This window comes from Balearica regulorum, chromosome 3, assembly GCF_011004875.1.
Source record: "Balearica regulorum gibbericeps isolate bBalReg1 chromosome 3, bBalReg1.pri, whole genome shotgun sequence".
NCBI classification, from domain to species: domain Eukaryota; kingdom Metazoa; phylum Chordata; class Aves; order Gruiformes; family Gruidae; genus Balearica; species Balearica regulorum.
The window spans coordinates 28,074,273-28,099,065 of NC_046186.1; the positions used below are offsets into that span (position 1 = coordinate 28,074,273).

The following is a 24,793-nucleotide window of genomic DNA, read 5'->3' on the forward strand; positions in this document are numbered from 1 at the left end:
GGGGAGGAAGGAGGGGAGGAAGGAAGGCACACGGCGCAGCGCAGCCCAGCCCGCCGCCGCTGGGACTTGGCCGGGGCGGCCGGTGACATCACGCGCTGGAGCTGCTGTAGAGAGAGGCGGAAAATGGCTGCTGCGAGGTACCGGGGGGGGGGGGGGAGCGGCCTCCCCGCGCGGGCCGGGGACCCCCGGGGGGAGAGGGGCTGCCCTGCTCCCGCCGCACCGGAGGGCAACGACCGGTGTGGCGCGGGGTCGCGGCGGCGATCGCCCATGCAGGTCCGTGCGCGGCGGGGGAGGGGGGGGGGGCTGTCTGTAGCGGTCTCCCGGGCAGGGGGACCCTGGACCCGGGGCACTGATCGCGGCTGGCTTCGTGGCAAAGCTGCCGCAGGGGAAAGGGATTGGGAAATGTTAATGAGATACGTCCTGAGAAGGTGATTAGGGTCCCCGTATCGTGCTGATCCGTGTTTGCGGTGCTGGGATTTAGCGGGCAGCTGACTGCGGGAGAGCCGGCACCTCACCAGCTTTCATCTGCCTTACGCGTTAAGGCGCACACCGCGTGTGGTGCTGCGATACCGGGCGGCGTGTCATTTGCTCGCTCGCCAAGACGTTTCCTACGTGAAAGCCGCGGAGAAGTTGGCCGGCGCAGGGGCTCGCTGCAGCGAAGGCTGTTACAGAGCAGTACCCCCTAAATACCCTCGTACTGCAGGAAACTGCAACGTGCTGCAGCAAATGTCATCTGTGCCTTTCATCTACCCCCTTGCCCGAGCCCATGCATCGCATATACCATAAAAAAATCCAGACATGTGCGGGTTGCTAATGCGGATAATAACAAGAGTTTGTCACCATTGCTACCTCTGCAGCTCTCGCTTTGCTGATACTCCATACTTTCAAAGACTGCTTCAGAGGTCTTTGAAAATGCAGTTTTAAACTCCCTCGTACTACTACGCACAAAAAAAATCGCATGCTGCAAATATAGCCAGGTAATATTTTGCAACATTGTGCTTGCCTATGCTACTGAGGGAAAAGTTAGGGTTAATTTGTGATGAAATTCATGCTCTTTTTCATGCATCTTTGATGTGAGCGTGTAAATGAGAGGAACATTTCCAAAACTTGCTAGAAATAATGAAAATCTCGGTAAATATTGGAATAACATTGAGATGTTGCTGCCTTACATGATTGCCATAAAACTATATAGAAAAGTATATGTGCAAATGTAAATTAAACTACAAAATATGCAAGCTGGAAGGACAGAGAGGGAAACATCAGCGGTAACTTAAATAACATCAGGAAAAATGATCTCTGGAATACTAAAATTCCTTTATCACTGAACTAATAACATTGTAACACTTCACTGTACCTTAAGGTTAGGGAAATCCATTTTCATTGAAAGATTCTCTTGATATCGGGTTGGGGGGCTAAATAAAGAAAGAAAAAAAATGTTGACTTTTAGGTCTATAATACTTTATCTCAGGAATTTTGTATCATTTCGTAATATATGCCAAGATAGTGAGCCAAACTAGTCTGTCGTATTACTTTGTAAAATGGAAAGTTGCTACATTGCAGTCTTTGATTTAAAGCTTTCCCTCACTGCCTAGGAACTGACAAATGCTATAAGGTTGTGTTGCATCATGTGATGCAATATTGAAATCTTTCCTAACACCGCAGTACACTGCAGTAAAATGGTTTTAATGCAGATTACCTGGAGATTATTCAAACAGTTCATGTTACCTCACTGTAATGTGAAGCAAATCAGCGTGATCCCCCCCTGGCAACACGCTGCCCTGCTGCAGTGATTCACTGCAGTATATTGCAGGAGCAGGAAACTTTTCAATGCCTTTCACCCTGCACTGATTTATTGCTTCAGAATGGGACGGTGGAGGAAACGTAGCACAGCAGTGACTGCGCGGTAAAGTGCAGAGAACTGAGGGGGAACAGTTATTTTCATGTTGCTCTTGGGTAGCAGTGCATAGAAACCATTTGACGGACAAATCTTGAATGTTAGCTTGTTAATTTAAGGTTTATAGCTTAAGTTTATAGCTTATAGCCTTTAAGTTCTAAGACTTCGAGCTCAGTGGTGTCTTGAAGGTAATACTTTGCCAAAATGATATAATAAATTTCATGACAACTGCTTAATTTTTTGTTTCAAATGCAAAAGAGAGTACAGTTTAGTACAGGAAATGCTGACATGCATGATTTTTCAGAGAGCTACTGCTCCAGGCTTCTGAGTCAACTGTCTCACATGTATATCAAACTGTTCCTATGGCTTTCTTTGTACTCATTACTGCTCTGTGTTTGTTAAATACTGCGGGGTTTGGTAGTGTGGTTAAAATATTACTTCCATGGTGAATAAAGTTTAAGTTGCTGAAGTTATTTCACATTAAAAATAAGCAAATTATATATAGGTAGATTCCTGCCCCTCCCCAAATAGCGATAAAGAGAAATTAAAAGAAGTTTTATGTGTGTAGCATTTTTAATATAAGCTTCTTTACAGAATGTTTTTCAGGGAACTTTTCATAAATCTTAAGGATGCTAAACAGAGAAGAGAAAAGGAATGAAGAGGGAAGGTTAAAACAAAACTGTTGGCTCTCAGCTGAGATTTGACCTCAGAAGGAGAATCCTGGAGGTGAAGCTATTTCAGAGAAGAGGAAGCAAAAGAAGGTAACGAAGTCTTGAGACTAACGGTGGCAAGAGTATATGGAATGGCGAGGCAGGTCAGAAAAGAGATTTAAGTTTTTGAGAGGCTGAAGCAAGTCCAAAAGGATTTTATAAGCTAAGAAGGCAGCCCTCGACCCTGAAATAAATAAGCAGTACTGCTGCCGTTTCAGAGTACACGTGATGTGGCCATGCTTTTGTGGAGATATGAGAAGGTGGGAGGCAGCGTCCTGTATATGCTTGTTTTGATGGGGATTACAGAGAAACAGAGCAGTGAGAGCAGCCTTTTGCTAAAGCAACGCTGAGGTAGGAGGTAGTGATAGGTACTCGGGCAGAGGGATGAAAAAGGAAAGTTCTGCTTCAGAGACTCCACAGAAAAGAGGCGACCAGCAAACATTTGCAGTGGAAAGGGACAGGACAGGAGGGGAGGATGTTTCTCTTGTTGCAGTCACTCTTGAATGCAGTTCTCTACCTGTTTTCCCAAGTTGTGTGAAGGAGGGGAACAGCACGGAAATTATGTCAGACTTCTGCAGTTTAATGGAAGAGTTGAGCAGGGAATGTGTTGTAGCAGCAGCAGCCCTCCCACAGGGAGGCAAGTCAGTGTTGACCTAAAATATTCTTTCAGCCAGTCTCTCATGATAACCTGTTCTGACTTAGCAGTCTTGCCCAGCAAGGCTGAAGGCAGAGATACTTTCTTCCCTTACTCTTGCCCTGTTTGCAGAATTGCAGTACAATCTGTTTGCATAATCCTTGGTAATTTATGTGAGGTTCAGCAACATTTTTTAAAAGAAACTAAAAATCTTAGCTGAGTACCATGGGTTAGGCTGAAAGGAGAAAACAAAATGTAAAAAGAAAATACAATGGTACTTTGAGTGGAGAAACCACGTCTGCAGAGATCTACCACCCTTCCCCAATGTGAGCTGTGGAACTCAAGGGCGCTCCACCACTCTGTGAAGGCAGGTCTCTGCTCCTACAGATTCAGGCCTTATAATTTTGCAATTATAAGACTCCCTGTATCAGTGAGCCGAAAGAAAAAGGTCACATTCTAGATCTGGTGATGCGGACGTAAGAATAGGAGATGATACGTGATACAATTTCAGAAGAGTTGCTGAGTAAGTGAAAGGGTAAGATCATTTCCTTTCACTGGTATGGAGGTATGCTTCAAGGACTGTGTTTCTACTAATTAATTATAATTAAGTAAAATATTCTGCTTAAATGACTACTTAACTGGTTAGAAGAGTTTTCTAATCATCTAATATTTCTTAACAAAATATTTGGGTTTTTTCTAATCAAAGAGGAACCAAAGTAAATACAGTAAAAACCAAAGAAGCAAGCAAAGTAAATACAGAATATATCATAGTATCTGAGTATTATCAAGTTCATTCAATTAAATAATTTTCTTTCCCCCTCAATATTCTACTTCACGGGTTACATGCTGTCCTCAGTGTGCTTTCTAGCAGTTTAAGCATGATGTATAAGAAGATGTTGTGGGAGTTTCTGGTAGATGATTAAACCTTATAAAATATTATTCTTTTAGTTGAAGAATGTGATTTCCAGCTTGGTATAGGCATTACAGTTAAAAAAAAAATCTGTTATGTGAAATTATATGTTCTAAATTCAGCAAAGCTATTGCAAATCTTTGTTCTGCAAAACCTGTTAAATTGTTTGCTCCATACAGTGTTTTTTAAGTTTGGAAGGCACACCAGCATTAGTTAATTCTCACAATATCCTTGAAATTAGGTAAACATGCATTATTATTTCAGATCCTTTGAAAAAAGAACCTAAACTGTAAAGGTTGTTTGATTTACCCAAGACCAAACTCTGTGATTCCAGTGCTGCAGACTAGACCCCTCTACGACTGGAACATTTTATCATCTGCAAGTGTCTTAGGTGACCACATAAAACCAAATTCCTGCCTGCTTTATATGCGGAGAGGTAATTGTCCTTATTTTGCAGGTTTATCAACTCACACAACTTGCACGTTTTGATTCCCTCTGTTTATTAGACTGAATGTAAATTGAATGGAGTATGAGCCATGCAGTTGTGCACTCATGGCTTACAGTGTTGCTGGAAAAATGCTGGCAGGAATTCTGTGGGCATAAATTGACTTTGCAGACAGAGGGGCTGATCTTCAGCCTAGATGGAAATACACTGCTAAAGCTCCTACGGCACTTTTTTTTTTTTTTTTTTTTTTATTAAAGCAGTGATATGCCCCTTTGTCCTTGGTTAAAATTTGCTCTGTATTTGTTTTTGGCAGTGTTTAACATAGCAGTTGTCAATCTGAATGTGGCCTTGCATCCCAGAGGAAATTGTACTTCATTAGTATTTTATGTATATAATTAGAAGTTGCTTAAGGATTGTTTCAGACCAGTATATGACACTGGCCTTTCATCTCTTATATTAATTTATAAAGTTAGGTTGAAGTGCATACACTAAAAAGACATTTAATTTTAGAAGGGACAGTGGGGGGAAGATAGCTCTAATATGGTTTGAGGTTGTTATCCTTGCAGGGAAGATGCCTTTCTATCAATTTTCCCAAATGCATGCAGAACTACTCTTCGTTGCAGTAATATTCCCTGGAGTAAGAAGACAATGTATACGTCTCTTGTTCTAGCTCATGACCTTTAATAGTAATGCAGATTTTTTTTTAACCAGAGATCATCAAGTTCATTCCCTCCTACCAACCTGCTGCAAAACCAGAGCAATTGAGGAAGAGCTTTGGAGTAAAAGAGCAGGCACTTTGAGTATTAACCAGGCATGACTTCTAATCTGTCATCACTCACCTATGACAGCCAGTAAAGACATATGAGTAGAGATAGTTAAGATGCCGCTAGATTATTAAATACTGACCAGAGCTCAAGCCTGGAATTTCCCAACAGCTATTTCACGTCTATGCTCTTAGAGTTGAAGAGAGAATGGCACTGATAGCAATGCTTTGGGGCAGCACAGCTTATCGAAAGATAGAAGACAGCTTATGCCACCTTATAAAAAGAGTAAGAAGCCTCCTCCTATAAACTCTCACACCAGATTGCCAGTGGGCTTGTTTGAACAAGTCCAGTTTGAATGTACATTAGTTGCATATGGAAAGTATGTCTAATATTTTTTCAGCCTTCTTGGAAAAGGGTATTTGAGTTACTTAGAGCAAGTGCACAGTTTTTTCACCTCAGAACAAGTTTGCTCATGGTCAAACTTTACCTAATGATTCTGGCTTCCCATAAACATCTTTAGAAAAAATAAGTGAATACATCAGTGGTCTTTAACCTTCATAATTTGAGAGCTGTTAAGATGTGTTGAATTACCCAAGCCAGAATGAGTGCGGCCAAGTGTTAGACTCTACAGAGCCATGCTGACTTGTTTCTTCTCCCAAGCTACTTACTGCTTCTAAGAGTTTGAATATATTAACCTGCATGGAAAGAGCTATCATGAGACTATTCAAATTCCTGTAGCTTAGGTATCTCATTCAGTTCAATAAATAAAATGATTTCTGTTGGTCTGTATATTAATACATTTTGTTGTGCACGGCATTTGCGAACAAGCAAGTGACAGTAGGTATTAGTTTTCCATCTGTCAGCTGCGAAATAGCTATTTAATAAAGATACTAATCTATGACGTAGAATTAAGATAACTTCCTGCATCTTGTTATTTGGCATCTTGTTATCTTTATGTGGATCTTTCACTGTGTGGAAGATTAAAACGCAGATAAATAAATGTATGTGGTTTATAGGCATGTGAGGTATCTAAGCTCCTGTTTAAACTCAGCTGAATTATTGGGGCCTAGAGAACAATTCACTTCCCTAAATTTACGTGTTTAGTGTCATTGGAGATGCCTGGAGTTAGGAACCACCCTCATGAGCCTGGAAGAGGGTCTAGGCCCTATGTGAGATATGTGCCCATCAGAAGAGGCAGTTGGAGGCCAGGCGTAATAATTTATGGTATCTAAGATTACACCATGCATTTATTTTTAGGCAGCTGAATTGGCCCTAGAGCATTTGAAATAAGCTGAATTGCTCTCCAGGGAGCTTTAATTGTGTTCAATAGGGGCTTGACTCTTAGGACTGTTGGAGGCGCTCAAGGCTGAGACAACTCCAGAGGGATGGCAGTTGTGATAAAAAGACCCATGGGAGATTTGCAATGCTGACGTAGCAGCTGAAGGCCAAGCAGAATAGCAGAGGACGCTGGCATTAGACACCTATATTTAGGAAGCCAAATTGATCCTTAGATCTCCAGTGATTACAGCGATAACTTAGATACCTAGTGCACCACTGACACCTTAATGTAAGCATCTTAATCTAGAACTACATCCTGTCCTGAAAGCCCAATAATGATGCCAGGTTGCTGTCTTGAAATTTATTAAAATGATTGCCATGTTTCACTGTTAGTTGAACAAATTATTAGTTAGAACAAAAGTTTAGTCCTTCAAGACACACTAAATATACCTGCTTAATAAATTCATTATTCATCTTTTCCTATCACTCAGTATTAAAAATTAAATCAATGATTTGATCCAAAAATCAGAGAGCTTTTCCAATAAACTTCTTCAAAGTTTTGATTTAAGCCACAGTCCTACAAGGGGCTTTGGCATATTTAGGTATTAAGGTTATTTTATAGATCTTCTAGGTTGCTAAAACTCACAGCATGGAGGGCACTACTGTGAAACATAATAATGGCTTCATGAATTCCTTGGGCCATTTAAATCAATTTTAGCGTGTGGGACAAGGTATCGGCCAAATTCTGCGTATAATCCTGTGGATTCTAAATGCTGCTGAGGCTTTGAAGTCAATGAGATCATCTGCGTCCTTAAGGGCTGAAGATGTTGCTTTACCATGAATAGCATCACTTCTGAGAAAAGTATCTGAGATTATTTCGTAGCTAGTCACACCAGGATAGCCATCTATAGTCGGGAAGTGAGCTGTTGGATATCAGTAATAAAAATCATGTAGTTTTATCCTTCCTGTGGAAGACAAGTGGGATTATTTCTGTGCATTTATAGTCTTGAAAGTTGCAGTAGCGTTCTGATAGGTGCTCTCCCAGATTTCTAGCTGAATTTGGAACACAGCGATACCGATGATTCTGGAAAATCTGTACTCTGTAATTCTCAGCTGAGAGACGCAGATTTGTGCTTTTAAGTCATGTTTTCCCATAAAATGACTAAAGATTCACACTGTACCTCTTTTGAGCAGTAACAGCACTTCTGCATTCTTGCAGCAGTGCCTAATTCCACTGAAATCATTAGTAAATCTTACACTGGTTTCAGGGGAATAAGATTAGAACCCACAACAAGGTATGTAACGTATTTAAATAGGGTCATGTTTTCCATCATAAATTTGTTACAGAGAACTGGGAATTTTGAGACTTCGGTGTGGCCCAAGAGTTTTACACCAACATTGTATTTAATGTCCTGATAAGTTCGATGTGAAATGCCATAGTCAAAATAACACAAACCAAATCTGTGACTGGCACTCATTATCTTGAATTGAAAATAAATAGTTTGAGTGAGATAGATAGATGAATTTCTAGCTCAGTAAAGGTGAGGGTTTTTTCCAAGGAAAACTGGGATTATCGAAGGCTGAACTTAGAGGCCAGACAATATAAAATATTAGTGCTTTCTTACGGATCTGTGTTGCATGGTTATGGTACAGTTTCTTGTTTTGCTCAAATCAGTGGCAAAGCCCTATTTTAAGCTGCAGCGGAATCAGACCCATTGAGTGGGCCTACAATCTTGTGTTGTAAATTTGTAATACTTTACACTGCATTTACTGAAAGGAAAGAGAAATAATGATCTCAGCATGCCATCTGCCAGCTCTCCAGCTGAATGGAACAGACTATATCAGTCAAAGTGTGAGATATGTCTTTAAATGACTTGTGGTTTTTTGGTTTTGGTTAGGGTTTTTTTGTTCTGGCTTTTTGGGTTGCTTAGTAACAATATGCTGTGTGCAAATTTGTAGCATCTGTGCAGAATGTGAGGTGTTAACATGTTTGTAAAAATTGAGTCCAATTAATGTTTCCTCTGCAGAGCTTTAAAATTAAATGGCTCCTTCCTTTTATTTTTTCCCTTCTACAAATCACCCGCTTTTAGAAAAAGTGGAGACAGATTTGTGTCTTAGAACAGTGATCAATCATAAATTTGTATTTGAGTACTTCTCAAGTAAGTAGTTAGTGTTTTCAAATGGAGAATATAGCAGAATTAAGTAACTTGCAAAACATAAGTGGCTTTCAAAGGTCATGTAATTCTGTCTCTGTGGTTAGTAGCTGCACACAGGGTAATGTCTGTGAACGGTTATATATCTTCCGATTAAACCCCTGAACAAAGCACTCAGTGTGAGAAATCTTACTTGATGACTTGCAGAACTGTGTAAGAAGGATTTAAAACAGAGAGCCAGATACACTTTAACAGACTTCATACTCCATCCTCTTGGCTCCCTATAGCCAAGGTTACGGGAATCTATCCTACAGCTTCAAAAAAGCTAATATAGGATGGGTTGGACCAAGCCAGCTTCTATAAGGACGCATACCTATGCCTGTATAGTCACTGAGTAGTCAGTAGAGGGAAATAGGCTCTCCCAGACAGTGAGTCATCTGCTGTCTTTTAAATACATGTCTTAGGGTGAGATGAATCACCTCTCTTTCTGCAGTGACTGAGCCAAACACGGCTAGACAACCTCTCACTTTTAAGGCAGTAAAAGTTTGGTAAGATTAATCCCATCCCCCAAGATTTTTTTTTTCCTGATGATACAGTATATTTTGCCTTTGATCTGTTTTGGCAAAGAAAATAGCTTAGAGGGAGGCATCTGCCGCAGTCCTTATTCAGACAAGGTTCACATTGACTCCCGTGGGAGAACAGGGTGAGAAAACACTGCAGGACTTCTATTCCAGTAAGTGAAGTATTTTACTGTTCCTTTTCTTCATTAAAGACATTTTGTTCTACCTTTCCATTCCCTTTCATCACTGGCTAGAGATGATGCCAGCAGACAGTTAGGTATTATCCCCGGGGCCCATGGATTGTCACAATAAATTCTGTGAAAAGACGTAGTTTGATTAATGTCTGTTGGGGGAGCTGAAGCCATAGCTCCATAACAGAAAAGTACTAACAATCAACTATTGCACTCCATTCCTTTTATTTGGCAATGTAATAGTTTCATTATTTTATGTGTAATGCAAGCCACTGAGTTGATGCCCAGCAGAGCTGCAGCAGAGGAGAAGGGACCTGGCCAGCCTCTGTTGCTGCCCCACAACTGCTTGCCTGCCTTGGTCCCTTCAAAAGCAGCAGGAGCAACAGGACCGAGTGCAAGTCTCAGAAAGCTGCCAGCAGGTTCTTGGACTCCAGACTGGATCAACCCTATCCCTCCTCCCATGACAATTTGGGAAATTCATTCCTTATTTCTCTCAGCATCCTATCTAGCTTATATTTTAACTTGGCAGCTGTTAAGATTCTTGGTGAAATCAGTTTAGCTGTTTACTAGTACACCCTCCCACCACAGGCAAGAATCTTGACAGCTCCAAAGAGCTTTATAGATAATGTAGACAAATTGCTGAGCTGTGAGTCCTGCCATGACCATGGTAAAAATCGTCCCTAGCTTTGAGTGACGGGATGAATTTTCGTGCTTGTCTGATGTAAAGATTGTGTGAGGGATTTTGGTGGCCATGCACTTCACAGAGCCTACCAGTGGCACCAGGCTGCTGTTGCGGGCTCCAAACATGCAAAAGTCCATGTGTCTGTCGACGTCATTAAGCTGTATAACACGTACACAAGGCTGATGATACCTTCCAAAAGCTGTTGGACTTGCTGCCGATACGCTCGGGCAGCACAATATATATACGAACAGCCCCAGTGCCATGGGGAGTCATCACCTACCCTCCATGCTGTGAGGAGCCTGTGTATTCAGCGCGTCCCTGGAAATCCCAGGCTGGGTTGCTAACCCTGTATAAGTGCAGACCACAAGCACGTCCTGTGGCTCAGAGAATATTTGTTTCAATACAAAATGAGAGACAACACACAGACTGTTAGAGGACTACGGGGAAACATTAAAAAAAATACAGAAGTCAGTCAATCAGCTGTTAATCTTAGCACACTGGCAGTTCTGCTGCAATTCTGTTGACCTTATGTGGACTTTTAGGAGGGTAATGAAGCGGCTCACAACTGCCAAGGGCCAAGGAGGGGAAAGCTCAAAGGACTTCATTTGAGAATCGAAGAACTGGGTGATGGGGATTGCTGTGCTGGGTTCATCAGATGTAGAAGTTAACATCTTTGTGCCAGATGAGAAATGTTAAGCTGACTTGGGGTATAGATGCAAAAGCAGTTTGAAAAAGATGGAAAAATACTGATGGTCAACGTGGTTGCGTGCACGGGCTGTTTTAAATTGTTTGGACAAACATGCCCTTTCCTTTTGGATTTCACGTATCCCTAGTGAGGTCAATGCTGAAACTTTTCTTCCTTTGGGTTCTGCTTTGTCTGTACGTGTATTTATTTGAATGATCCCTTTCTGCAGTGTGAGGATCCACTCGGTGTGGATCGGTGGCAGAATGAGGCCTCCGGTGATTCATGCTATGCACAGACATTCAGGCTGCTTCCTCTCCAGAATCTACATGGGATGGATGTTTCCTGGTCTTTCTAACTCTCTTTAAGGAAAATTAATGTGAATTCTTGCAAACGCAGTCTTTTTTCTTCAGTAGAGCAATGTTTAACAATCGTACTGCTATCATGCTCAACGCATTCTGCATAAAAGCATGATTTAATACTCTTTAATGGCGATTTCTTATGCCGCTTGCCTCATTGTATCAGTAAACATGTTGACAAGAGCGCAGCTGTCTTTCGCAAATTAGCGAGTTCACCCCTGTGTGAAAAGCCAGCTCTTTTGAGGCATAGCACAGACAGGGTGAAGAGTGGTGAGCTGGGCTTCTGCAAATAAATTGGCATTGCTTCTGAGAGCACTGCAGCCAGATTTTCTCACTTTGACATAATAGCCCTGTGTAATTCTCCTTTCCTAGCTCTGAGTTACCTTTTTGACAGCTTCTGCATGAGGCACTAGATTTGCTTCCGACTGATTGAGGCCAAGTAGATCCCAAATCACACTGTCACGTCTGGGATTTTATGAGTTTGCAGCTCTGTAAAATTACTTCACTTTTATGAACTGACAGGCCAAACTGTATGTTTGTTGGAAAGAAGACCAAGGTTTGAGAAAATCAGATTTTCTATTTATTGGTTTTATCTGATTTAATAATTTTAAAGTAGAAAATATCTTCTCAGAGTATCATGGAAGCACTTAAATTAACTGATTGCATTTCCAGTAGAGTTTAATAATGTACATTACATTTCATACTTTCATGTAAGGCATATCAGCTTAATTAGAAAAATAAAGCACAATGTATGACTTGTTCCCTTCTCGCAATGTAGAAATCCAGTGCCTTAAAAATTCCAGAAATGGTCCTTTGGTTTAAAAATATTGTTTTATGTAAGCAAATGATTTAGCTGTATATTTGGGTCCGGGTTCTTCTTGTTGCTGTTATTCTTCATGAAGCAGCCCAGCTCTCTTCCAGCCCTCAGCCTGTCATTTCTTTTGTACGTCAAGTTTTCCGCTGCCAGAATGTGTCTTACCTTATCCAGTCAGTTGTCCTGGGTTGTTCTGGGTTGGTTTTTCGTGGCTGCACTTGTACATCTTGCTGCCCATGAGATGATTAATACTGCCCTGGAAGTCATACATCCTTCGTAAGAGCATGTAGAGCTAGAACCTTCCTTCGTTCTAGGGAATATTATCACATCTGTATTTTTTAGTCAGAGGCTGGACTGAAAACTTTTGTTGGGGCAAATGTAGTAGTAATGGAGATCCCGGGCAGGAGATAGATTCAGGCACAGCAGTAATATGGAAGCAAGGCTCTGTGATTGAAAGCTATTGTCTGTGCATAGTTTTGGAGGCACCTGTCTCATGTACACGTATTGAACAGACCATCTCCTGTCTTTCAGGGGAGATGTAACACAGCACTTGGCTAGTTTTCACTTCCTTATCCAGGATATTTTCATACAAGGTAATTATCGATGTCCAGGAATAAGAGGGCTGTTCAGGGCTTTTTAAAGCATTCTTGTGGCATTCCTGTGGCATGACACAGTAACAGCAATTTTTCCTGTGACATCCTGCAGGCAGTGTCTGTGTGACAAGAAAACCACTTAAGGATGAAAAAATTCACACTGTTTGATTTTGTAAATGATAATTCACTGCAAATTGGAGAGACTTCGTGGATACAGGACCTTCCCAATGATGATAATGAACTAGAAAGACTTCTGAAACCAAATGAGCATGTTCTAGTAAACTGGCCTGTGGCAGAAAGAAAGACAGAAAAGCACCTGGTGAAAGTTGTGTACATGAGTGGTGAGTGCAGTTCCAGAGCATTCATCTGATATGAAATTTTAATCTAGTTGTATGGTATTGCTACCTGATTTTTCTGTGCTTTTGCCTTTTTTTTTTTTTTTCCATCACTTCAGATGACCCCCAAGAGCTGGTGGAAATGATGCAAAAGATACTACGAGCGGATGAAATTACAAAAATACAAGTCCTTGGAAAAGGCAAGAGGAAGAGGATAGAAATGATATTCTCAGAAAGTGAAGACAGTGACCTGGATAAAGAACAGGTGAGTTTCTGTCTTTATGTGCCTGATATTGACAGGCCCGTAATAGAATGAAATAGACTGTAACTATTGATTCTTCACAATATAATACACAAAATATGTATAGCAATACAGGCAGTCTTCCCATGGTACCTCAGCACAATAACCTGTCAGAGTAATTAGTTAGGCCAATAGATTTTGTCCTTTGCTATTTAAAGAGAGAAGTGTTATTCAAGACTTGGATGCTCTGTAGCTCCATTACATTTTCTACCACAACACAAATCTCACCACTGCCTAAGAAGGGGACGGGACCAGGTAGATCTGCAGTGACAAAATGTGGGGAAAGAAAACATAAATCTTAACAAAAAGTTACAAACCTGCTTTTCAAAAATACTAACCACAAATGTCAAGTGCACAGTGAATAAAAGTTTATTATATACAAGCAGATACTGTAATTAAAGGCTCTATATGAATGCAAAAGCACTATTATGCTCCTGTTTACAGGGGAAGATGATGAAGCATATAAAAAGAAAGAAATCATTACAGGCATCTGCTCCTGCCAACATCCTGAGTCAACTTGAAACATCTTTAATCAACAAACAGGTAAACATCTCATCTTCAGCAATTTCAATGTATCAAGCAAAAGCAAACTGAAATGTATTTGTCTAGGGGGCATAAGACTTTTGTTTTAGTGAAGTTAATGATTCTAAAAGACACGACATTAGAAAATTGGTGAATGGGGAACAGAGAGAGAAGTACCTAACAGTTATGTGTTACCCTGACATTTCATTTTGAATTTTAATAGGAATGGTAATATCTATGTTCAGTAACAGCTATTATTAAAATGCACCAAGTCTGTTTATATTCTCTGTACAAAGAGAATATTCTGATATAGCCAGACCTTTTAATGTTAGATTTAATGCTTTAATTTTATGTTGTTGTTGTTGCTCTAGATAGCAAGGTTTGGGTTTTTTTCAGAGAGAACCATATTCAGGAAGCAACTTTCTGTACAGTGAAAGTAGCAGTGATGATGAAGAGCCTTTATTTCAACTATCCAAGGTAGAACTGTGTGCCAAAATAAAAAGTCTCAAGAGGAAGCTGACAGACACCATGAAAGAAAACTGCCGCCTAAGGCAGTCCCTGGTGATGCTTCAAGGTAAAGTCGGGGAAGTATTTTGATGAAGAGGAAAGCCTGAAGGTCATGAAAAGCTTGATTTATAAGAGGTTATTTGGATGGGAATTGCAGATGCTCAAGCACCTGACACGATCAAGGCCTACCATTAGCATCAAAGTCTTTGATACATGGCAACATTTAATTCCAGCAGCACTTAGAAAAAAATTGTCGTACACGGAGGCCATGCAATCATAGAGTTAGAAATGGAAAAATCTGTCTAAATCCTTTCAGTTGTTCCCAAGAGAACCTTTCTGTATGCTGTGTATAATCATCGGCTAAGCTCAAACACTCCACTCACCAGTCCAACTAACCTTATTTATTACCAGTCTTTTGTGATCTACTGAGATTCTGTTTATTCTGGAATGATTTAATTTCTAATTACTTTGGTAATTCCTCATTATTGATAATCTGAGTTAGTTCCAGATGCAACAAATTTAGTCCTTTCCCAGAGGTGAACCCTTTCGTTGTTTTATAAAAGAATCCGTCATCATTTAGTCATAACCTCTGAACCCCCTCTTACTTGTCCCTGACCCTTACTCTGGGGCAGCGAAGATTGAATCCAAAATTTCAAAACGTTAGTGAATGAATAAGGTTTAAAGAGGATTTGCTCCTTCCCTTGCCAGCTACATCACACCATCCCTAGGCAGCCTAGTATCTCTTTTTTTTTTTTTTTTTTTAGTTTTCATATGATTTTGCAAGTGCTTATCAGTTTCATTGTCCACCTGATTCCCTTCCTTATGTTATTCATCTTAGTTTGACTCATTCGTCTCCACCTTTTTGAATATTATTTTTAAACATTTTGTTAATGTCTGACAAATTTTTTTAAACATTTAGGTCCATTTGCCTTGCATCTTAATCATGTGTATTAGTCATTTACAGTATTTTCTGTAATTTAGTGATTCTGTATCTTGCTGATCCTTCATCGCTTGTATCCTTTTTGCTCTGAATTGATTCTTCTTAATGGACTCAATAAAAGTTTATATTTGAAAATAAGTATTACTTGGAAAAAACGTTATTTAAAAGATATTCTTTATAGATTAAAAAAGAGGGGAAAAAAGTCTATGCAGTCTATGTAACTTCTTTGAAACAAAAACAAAAAAATCAGACATAACATTACTTAGCCCATATTCAATAGCCTTACAGACTTGTAGATATTTTGAGATAGCAAAAAGAAAAAAAGATAAATAGCCTGCTTAGTGCTGCGATAGGCATAAACTACTGGTTCCTCTTAGCCTTGCAGAGAACTGATCTATCCTGTTCTAGAAACAGAGGCCAGTTCTTAATGGGTGGGGACAGCAGAATGGCAGAAAAGCATTTGAGAGAATAGGAAAACAGTATGTCAAAGCATCTTTGCTGACTACTTTGACTCTTTGGCATTATGACAGGAATCTAATTGCAAAAATATACATGCTTATGTAATTAGAGTCTGAAAGTTTCAATTACTATTTTTCCCCTCATTTTCCATTTGATTTCAGTGTTGCCACAAGCAGTCACCCATTTTGAAGAACTGGTAGGGATGGCTGAAGCACTGCTCAAAGGGGGAGTGACATCATCTGCGTCCAGTCTGCATTCACATGCTGTTTGGAAAGCATCTAACAATCCGTTAGCAGATTCATATGCAGCTATGCATAGTAACTCCAGTTCACCAATAACTTTGAATGTGGAAGATGAAGAGCAACAGACCGAAAAACAGGTCAGTTAAAAGGCAATTTCAGGCATAAAAGTTAAAACTTTATATAGTACAAACTTTACTGTTATACTATAACAAATATAAAAAATAAGCATCAGTAAAAATCATGATGGGACTAATGAGCTCCTTTTGTGCAGAAAGCTCTTTCCATGAGAAACACTAGACTTAATTCAGTGTGCTGGTACACTCTCAAACTCGCTTTGATGTCGGTGGCTTTCCACATCTGTGACTAGACTAAGGGCAGAATGTAGATGCATGAAGAAAATACTGAGACCCAGGGATAACTTCCAGCCCAATGTTTTGGATGCCAAAGAGGAATGGTGTGTTTCAGAGATAATTAAGAAAAATACCAGCAGTCTGTTTAAACTGTTAATAAGTAAATGGAGAATGGTACGTTTCTGCTCCTGTTCCAGACACGGGCCAGCAGTCCAGTAGAAATACATACATATATAGATACTGAGTAAAGATGTTCCCCTGTTCTCTGTAATTATAACTGAGCATAATTGACAAATCTCAGGCACAGAGGCTGTCCCAAGCACAGCTATAGGCTGGGCGAGGAATGGATTGAGAGCAGCCCTGAGGAGAAGGACTTGGGGGTATTGATTGATGAGAAGCTCAACATGAGCCGGCAGTGTGCGCTTGCAGCCCAGAAAGCCAACTGTGTCCTGGGCTGCATCAAGAGAGGCATGACCAGCAGGTCGAGGGAGGTGATCCTGCCCCTCTACTCTGCTCTTGTGAGACCCCACCTGGAGTACTGCATCCAGCTCTGGGGGCCCCAGTACAGGAGAGACATGGAGCTGTTGGAGCGAGTCCAGAGGAGGGCCATGAAGCTGATCAGAAGGCTGGAGCACCTCTCCTATGAGGACAGGCTGAGAGAGTTGGGATTGTTCAGCCTGGAGAAGAGAAGGCTCCAGGGAGATCTAATTGCAGCTTACTGGGACCTGAAGGGGCCTACAGGAAAGATGGTGAGGGACTGTTTATGAGGGAGTGTAGTGACAGGACAAGGGGTAATAGGTTTAAGGTGAAGGAGGGTCGATTTAGATTAGATGTTAGAAAGAAATTCTTTACTGTGAGGGTGCTGAGGCACAGGAACAGGTTGCCCAGAGAGGCTGTGGATGCCCCATCCCTGGAAATGTTCAAGGCCAGGTTGGATGGGGCTTTGGGCAACCTGGTCTAGTGGAGGGTGTCCCTGCCCATGGCAGGGGGGTTGGAACTAGATGATCTTTGAGGTTCCTTCCAACCCAAACCATTCTATGATTCTATGATTCTATAAAGACATAACCAAAAGAATAATTCTAGCTTCTGCATTCACAATTTATGTAAACATTCTTATGCATTGAGTCATGTCAGTTGGTGGAAATCATTCTTGTGTGTTGTCATGGCTTCCTAAAAAACAAAGAAATCTATTACGAATTATCAATCATCATTTCAGTGATGTTTTTTACTGAATATTGCAATACATAAAATTTGACCTAGCATCTCCAAAGAAATAATTTTCTGCTGCTAATTTTCTAAGCAGCCTAGCCTTACTTAATAGAGGTAGCTCAAAATTGCCCACTAGGAGAGTTCAACTACTTAGGCTGTACAACTGCTTGTGTCAAAGTCACTCTCAAAGCCCAGGATTAGATGTCACGGTTCTTAGGGCATGTCTGCTTGGAGACAGGAATGTGCACGATGCCATGCTCCCAAGGCTGTACAGAATCCACGCCAGAACTGGACCACAGCCAGCCTGCATGGAGTGCAAGCAGAAGGATTTAGATATGTCTGAACATGTCCTGTCTCCACTAGTGAGTTATAAGGATCGCTTGGTGAAGTGGTTGCTAGGATGAATGGGGTCTTTAGTCTGCCCCAGACTTGCTTCTGAAAAAAAATCAACCTGCATGTACAGTTGCAAACGTTGAGTAGTATGCAAGTTTAGCGTTGATCTCAAGCACACAGTTTGTAGAGATTTGTGGTTTAAAAAAAGAAAATGTAAAAAAAAAAAAAAATTCAGAGGTAATTCTATATTTTTCTAGAGAACTGCAATAGTTATGCCTATGACTGATTTTGTTTTCCAGTTCAAGATTGAAAAGTGGCAGATTGCACTTTGTAACAAGAGCAAACCTCAGAAGTTTATAAATGACTTGATGCAAGCACTTTATACACACGAATACATGGCTACACACAGCCTGACAGGTGCAAAGTCCTCCTCTTCAAAGGATAAAGCAGCAAAACCAGCTATGAATCAGAATGAAGTTCAGGAGATCATAGGTGATGACTTGTTCACATTATTCAATGTGGCACTGACTTGACAGCGGGCCTTCTCTGAGGGAGGGGCTGTAATGCTAAACAGCTGGTCTGCTCGGGTGATGTGCTGTTTCCTATTTCCTTCTTCAGCTACATACTTTTTTAACTCAGCTGTTACAAATACTGTTAGTGAAATGCTAAGTAGTAGTATTTCTGTTGTGTGAATTTTGTGGGTTTTACTTAAGTGGTTACTTAGCACAGTGATATTATAATTTTTTTTAGCCTTTGAAAGGTTAATCTGTGACAGTCAAATTTGGAGCATGACAATAACAGATAAGGAAAGGCAAAGAGAGGACACACTTGGATCAAATTTAAAATAATGTCTGGTATATTCTGAAGTTAGTGAATGTTATGAATGCTGACATTTTAAATAATGCTGGAGGCAAAATGAGACAATAAGTATAGAAGACAGGAATAGTGATCAGAGAAGCAAACAAAATTTGTTTTATGCTGAGGTTTAAGGCAAAGAATGTTTGGTGCATAGGAAAGAGAATCAATCCATACAAGATGGAAGTAGCAGCTTTAAAGAAAACAGTATTTTGTGAGCACACAAAGCCTGATTTCTATTGGTTTCACACCTATAGCTTAATACTTGAACAACATAACCTAAATTCCTGTATTAGAATCCCTTACCCATTGCCATTCTCTTGGACTTCCCCAGTTCTCTCAGTTCCCTTCCCAGCTTAGCTCCAGTCCCTGTACCTTGGTCCAGTTTTCTTGAAGCTGGCCAGCAGTTTCAAAAGTTATCAGTTGCAGAAACCTCTTTTCCTTAAGAGACTAACTAAAGAAAAAGGCCCAAAGTCAAGAGAGAGAAAAAGAGCGTGTAAGGTGGTGAAAATATAGAGGCAGTAAGATGAGACAATTTCAGAATGATGTATGAGAAAAATTAAAAGATTTCATGGGATGACAAGAACAGTTGGACTCGATGATCTAAATGGTTTTTCCCAACCTCAATGATTCTATGATTCTAAGAGCTACCAGTGACTTTTCAAAGGTGGATTCTGGGGAAGGGTCTAGGCAAAACTGAAAAGGGAAGCAAAGATAATCAGGACACTGAATACAGCAGACTGTAGAGAATTCAGTGACCAAGGGGAACCTATAGAGAAGTTAAAGAAGTTTAAGGGAAATGACAACATTCCTGAATTCAAATAGAAAAGTTTCAACATTATACAAGAGAAGAACTAAAATAAGAGGGAAGCCTGGGAGTTCTAGGACTGTAGAACAGGAGTTAGTAGATCAGATTTAAAGAAGATGGAAACTATGAAACTTCAAAATGAAATGAAAGAGGGGAAGAAAAAAAAAACAGGGGAAGGGAAGATGATAGAGGAGAGCAGGAGTTGCATTCCTGATGTTGAGTTCTGTTTTGTTTTTTGCATTCAAAAAAGTTAGCCAGGCAAAACAGAAGGGAAATTTTTAGGTAAGGAGACATCACCTGCAAATGAAAATTATTGAACAAAATCTGTAAGATTCAGAGGCATGAGGACTGACGAGGATAGGAATAGGACTCTGTGATCAAGAGCAGAACAAAGGGAGAGAGGATGAGCAAACACAAATCACTCACTACAGGAAGCCCTTTGTGGCCCTGGAGTTCCCTCTGAGTTTGCCAAGAGAAGGCACAGAAAAAAGCAAGAGCTGGCGCGTGCAAAATCTATGAAGTACTGTGAAGAAGCAAAGTAACTAGAGCTGAAGCTGATGAAGTAGCTGGAAATTTCAAGGTGCTAGAAACGAGTTGTTTCACTGATTTGGAGGCCTCATATATATCATGTCTTTATTTTGCAGGAATCACAAAACAGTTGTTTCCAAACACGGATGATGCTTTAATTAGGCGAATGATGGGACAAAAACTGAACAATTGCACCAAGAAGCCAATTTTAAGCAAAGATCTTAACTCAGGTGCTTTTCAGAAGCATAGCTTTTGGTAAGTCTTAGAAAAAAATAAAAATGTAGCCTGCAATATGTAATTCCATATATTACCATGTGGTAACAAAATCTAAAAGCAGTCCTAAAATTACCATGAAGATAAATGTTCATAGATGCATTGACAAGTAAGTAAATATTTTCATAACCTTGTAATACAGAAGCAGTCCAACTTTACAGCACAAAAAAAGTTGCTCATTCTAGACAAAGCTGCACAAGGCTATTAAATTACAGGAAGAGGATACAGAAGTAAACACATGGAGTTACCCTGATCAGTACGTCTGGTTTAGATTTGGCATTATTTACTTTTATTATTATTTTCTGTAGGCTCTCCAGAGACCAGTCAATTCCATTTTCACGTCACCTGTTGCACCTCAAATAACCCACAAGTAAAGATAAGGAAAATCACACCTCTTTTGTACCTACTGATAGAAGTACTGTAGGAGAGCTAAATTAGCATTCTTTTACTGCCAGAAGAATCTAAATTATTGGGGGAGAGGAATTATTAAATAACATCTTGCTTATTATGGGCATTCTTACCTTGTGAACAAGACTAAGTCTAAAAGTGCTGAACTCGTCCCTATTGTCAGTCAAGTCAACTATCTGCATAGTACTGTTTCCTTATATACCAAACGTACATATCATGGAATAGTTGAAGTTGGGAGGGACCTCTGTAGATTGGCTAGTGCAACCCCCACTGCTGAAAGCAGGGTCACCTAGACATGCTCAGAGCCATGCACAGTTGGGCTGAGCATCTCCACAACCTCCCTGGGCAACCTGTTCCAGTGCTCCATCACCCTCACAGCGTAAAGGTGTTTCGTGGTGTTCAGAGGGAACCTTCACTGTTTCAGTTTGTGCCCACTACCTCTGGTCCTGCCACTGGGCGCCACTGAGAAGAGGCTCCATCTTCTTTGCACCCTCCCATCAGATATTAATCCACATAGATAAAATCCCCTTGAGCCTTCTTGAGGCTAGACAGGCCCAGCTCCCTCAGCCTCTCCTCAGGAACAGGAGAAGAGATTAAAATCAGGGAGACAGGGAGAACAGATTTGTCCTTACTGTGACTTTCCATACTGAAATAATATTTTACTTCTTTCTAGTTCAGTTATCTTGTGCACATTTTAAAATGTATATTTGCAACTGTAAGACACTTCATAACAACAACAAAAAAAACAATGAACGAAACCACCCCAAGATACTTGACTATGTTACAACACAATTGTTTGAAAAGTGGCAGTGCTTTGCTGCTAAAATTCCTCTCTAAGCCACCTGGAAGTACTCCATGGACCACCAGTGGTCTATGAATTACTACTTGAGAAATACTCAGATAACATCTACTGGAAGAATCCACATACACAGGTTTTCCCATGTGGAAACAATAAACAAATGCATTAGCCTGGCTAAAATACAGTTTACTATGTTAATGCTTTTCTCCTAGAGATGAGAAAGCTTCATAAAACAAAGGTCCTCTGTATTTGTAATATACAGTGTGCATTGATTCACTGTAGTATTTTTCCTTGTCCTTGACACAGGTGGTTAAAAAAAAAGCACAGAAATATAGACTCTGTCTTCTTTGAAAGTATTAAATCTTAACTACTTTATATTTATATCTTTATCTTCATCAGATAAATCCATAAATTTTGCTAATTCCTGAGTCTTCTCATGTACAGACACAGTATTCCTGAAGCCTTGACAGGAGGATCTTGAGCTAGCACTATAACAATTCTGGGTTGTTTTTTAATACTCCCTATAGACCTTTCAGTTTAAACTTGATAAATATGTTTTTATGTCTGGTATTGATAAGTGCTTATGTAAAATCCAGTCCAACATCCACTGAAACCAATGCAGATATTACCTGCATAGCTTGTCTTGAATGGATGCTTATTAGAATGCATTTACAATAGATTCATTTTACATCTGTTCAGAATTTCCTCACTATAAAAGCATTTAAGCACTTTGTAAGTAATCAAGATAATGGTGGCCATTCCTTTAACTCAGATGACACAAGTTTTCTCTGTAAGAAAATGAGAAGAATTTAAAAGTGCTGATAATTTGACAGTTCCTCCTTCAGTTCACCTTCCAGCAATGAAGTACAGAAGGGCCAAGAGAAAATGCTATTGTGCAGTACCTTTAGTAACAACTAACTTACACAAAAGTTACTAACTTTTAAAACTGATGATACTGCAGTTTTGATCTCCTCCCTTGCTGCTCCTCCTTCCTTGCCCACCTCCTCTGCCTTTCCTCAGAACGTGATTACAATTCAAGAGAAGGAATTTGGAGTCAAATCCAACCAGACAGACAAGTGACCATCTCAGATCCATATGGCTGAGGTGAAACAAGGAGAAGGGGAATGTGTCAATGAAGAAAACTAGTTAACTAGCTAATAAACAAACTCTGCTGCTCAGAAACTAAGAACAGTAGTAATTGCACATTTAATGTGAGTATCTCAAGCTCAGTCATAAATTGTCTCAACAGTGGTTCAACAGCTGCTCCTCAGGGCATCATCTCTTCTGCTGTTCCTCCCAGCACACAAGACCAGCAGGATGATGATTCAACAGCTGCTAATGCACAAATTCGGCAAAGCAACAGCTGTCTGTCTCCTCCACCTCCCACCACACAAGGTCAGCAGGAGTGCTTCAAACCCACTTCTTCTAAGGTGCAGTCTCATCTCACCAGAAGCTCACCAGCGCCCTCTCCCAACCAGGGTTGCACACAGGATCTCAGGAATTCAGACAAAGAGTAATATAAGGTATTTCATACCGGTTCAAATTCTTAATGGAGATTAAGGAGTAGTATAAAATAAAAAAGAAGTAATATCTAAATCGGCCTAGAAACAGTGGACAGAGATACTTCAAGCAGAATAGAAGCCTGAGAACTATTTTCTCAAACAAATTAAAATCCCACAGCATAGAAAAAAACGAAGGCATATTAATATCTTTGGCTTTAAGATATTATTAAATATATGCATGTTACACAGTAATTAAAAAAATATAAACTCATTCTGAAGAATATAAGAAGAGTCCCCCTTAGCTAGAAAAAAACATGATTTAAAGTAATACCAAAAGAATGTATAAAAGGAACCTTAATCCCCTTGCTTTCACCTTGATAGCTGATGGAAAACCACTTTACCGATCAGAGAAAGCTATTGCATATTAATACAAAAAAGATATAGAGATAGGAAAAGAGAATAGAAAAATTTCCTAGTAAAATTAAGATTATGACCAGCACAGAGCCACATGAGCAGAGAAGGAATAAAATAGATAGCGAAGGATGCTGTTAACTTGGAAAGAAGAAAACATTCTTGGGGCAATGAAACTGGAGCTCTCAAGATGTCTGCAAGAAAGCAGCAGCTCATTTTTAACCTCTGAAAGCTGGAAAGGCAATGAAAGAAGCCATGTTCCCTCTTAGCTCAGGGGTCCTCCAGGATAGTCTCTTAGGTTGTGGAGGCCACGCCTTCTCTCACAGGCCTACTGCTGCTGGTATCCTGCTGGTTTGGCAGCTCTTGCTCTCCCTTCTTCCCTGAACATCAGGGTGCCTGATCCCTCTGGTCGGGAAATGGAGGACTGTCTTTTGGAAGCAAGTAGTACAAGGCAGAATTGCCACCCTCTACTCCCTGTGTTCCAATTTTGGTATGCTACCTCTTGCTGGGAGAGCAAGTAGGCAGACAGAGCATTCCTCATGGGACTGGGACTAGAAAAATCCCAGTAACTGGGCAGTTCCTCTTGAAATCTAACACCACTTGCCACTTGCCCCTGGGAGCAGCTGGCAGTCACACACCCTCTAATTGCCTGAGGAGGAGGAGGAGGGAAGCTACATTTTTTTCCTCACTGATGCCAGGTTTACAGTGTGCCGGTAGCATGGGAAGGAAAGAACACCTGGATTATAGCATTCGTGCTTGAGTGTACTTCTCCCAGATCAGAGAGTACTAATAGTTAAACCTATTTCGTATGTGGCAAACAAACAACTAAGGAGTCAAGATGAAGAAAAAAAACCTAACATAAAGTTGAAGAAACCTAGCTTGACTTGAGGAAGATTTCTGTAACTCAGAAGATCTGAGCTATAGAAATAAATTAGAAATAGTATTAGGGTGAATGCCAGAAAAACACCCTGAAGATAAGGTTAGCAGCCAAATACCTCTAAAAGAAAGTGCTGCAAACATAACTGTACTAGAACAATGCACTAACAAAATGCACTGTGAAGAAGACTTTTGTGGGGCTGGGGTATGAATTAAGTGATCTGCTAGCCTTTTTAATCTCTCATGTCTATCAATTCCTTATAGATAAGATCAGGATGAAAGCAAGTATGAAATATGATCTAAGTCCTATCTCATGTTATTAACTACCATCCACAAAATGCAACAGAAGGATGTTTGCTATTATGTATATTTTGTATATGCACTGTATGTACAGCATATAAGAATGTATATAGTTAATCATATTTTTGAAGCAACTTTCTATAAAATAAAATGAAACATTACTATG

General features: G+C 40.2%; 1 protein-coding gene across 3 annotated transcripts; it reads left to right on the plus strand.

Moving 5' to 3' along the window:
• Positions 1-24,793, plus strand: BEND6 (BEN domain containing 6). 3 transcript variants are annotated; one of them, XM_075747407.1, is made up of 10 exons: positions 1-137; positions 2,489-2,655; positions 12,782-13,010; positions 13,124-13,269; positions 13,750-13,848; positions 14,224-14,401; positions 15,895-16,112; positions 18,167-18,359; positions 20,175-20,313; positions 22,788-24,793. In XM_075747407.1, exons 3-10 carry the CDS (start codon positions 12,815-12,817, stop codon positions 23,053-23,055), a joined length of 1,437 nt encoding a protein of 478 aa, XP_075603522.1. In that variant the 5' UTR covers positions 1-137; positions 2,489-2,655; positions 12,782-12,814; the 3' UTR covers positions 23,056-24,793. The 3 variants fall into 3 exon arrangements, with proteins under 3 accessions (XP_075603522.1, XP_075603524.1, XP_075603523.1); XM_075747408.1 differs by lacking the exon at positions 1-137 and adding an exon at positions 147-273; XM_075747409.1 differs by lacking the exon at positions 12,782-13,010 and having other exon boundaries at positions 7-137.

Bases quoted from the DNA above. Each gene is read 5' to 3' on its own strand.
- BEND6 (XM_075747407.1), top strand. From the start codon at position 12,815: ATGAAAAAATTCACACTGTTTGATTTTGTAAATGATAATTCACTGCAA. The intron at 18,360-20,174 runs GTGATGACTTGT...TTTATTTTGCAG, and splicing joins TGAAGTTCAGGAGATCATAG to GAATCACAAAACAGTTGTTT. The intron at 20,314-22,787 runs GTAAGTCTTAGA...TTGTCTCAACAG, and splicing joins TTTCAGAAGCATAGCTTTTG to TGGTTCAACAGCTGCTCCTC.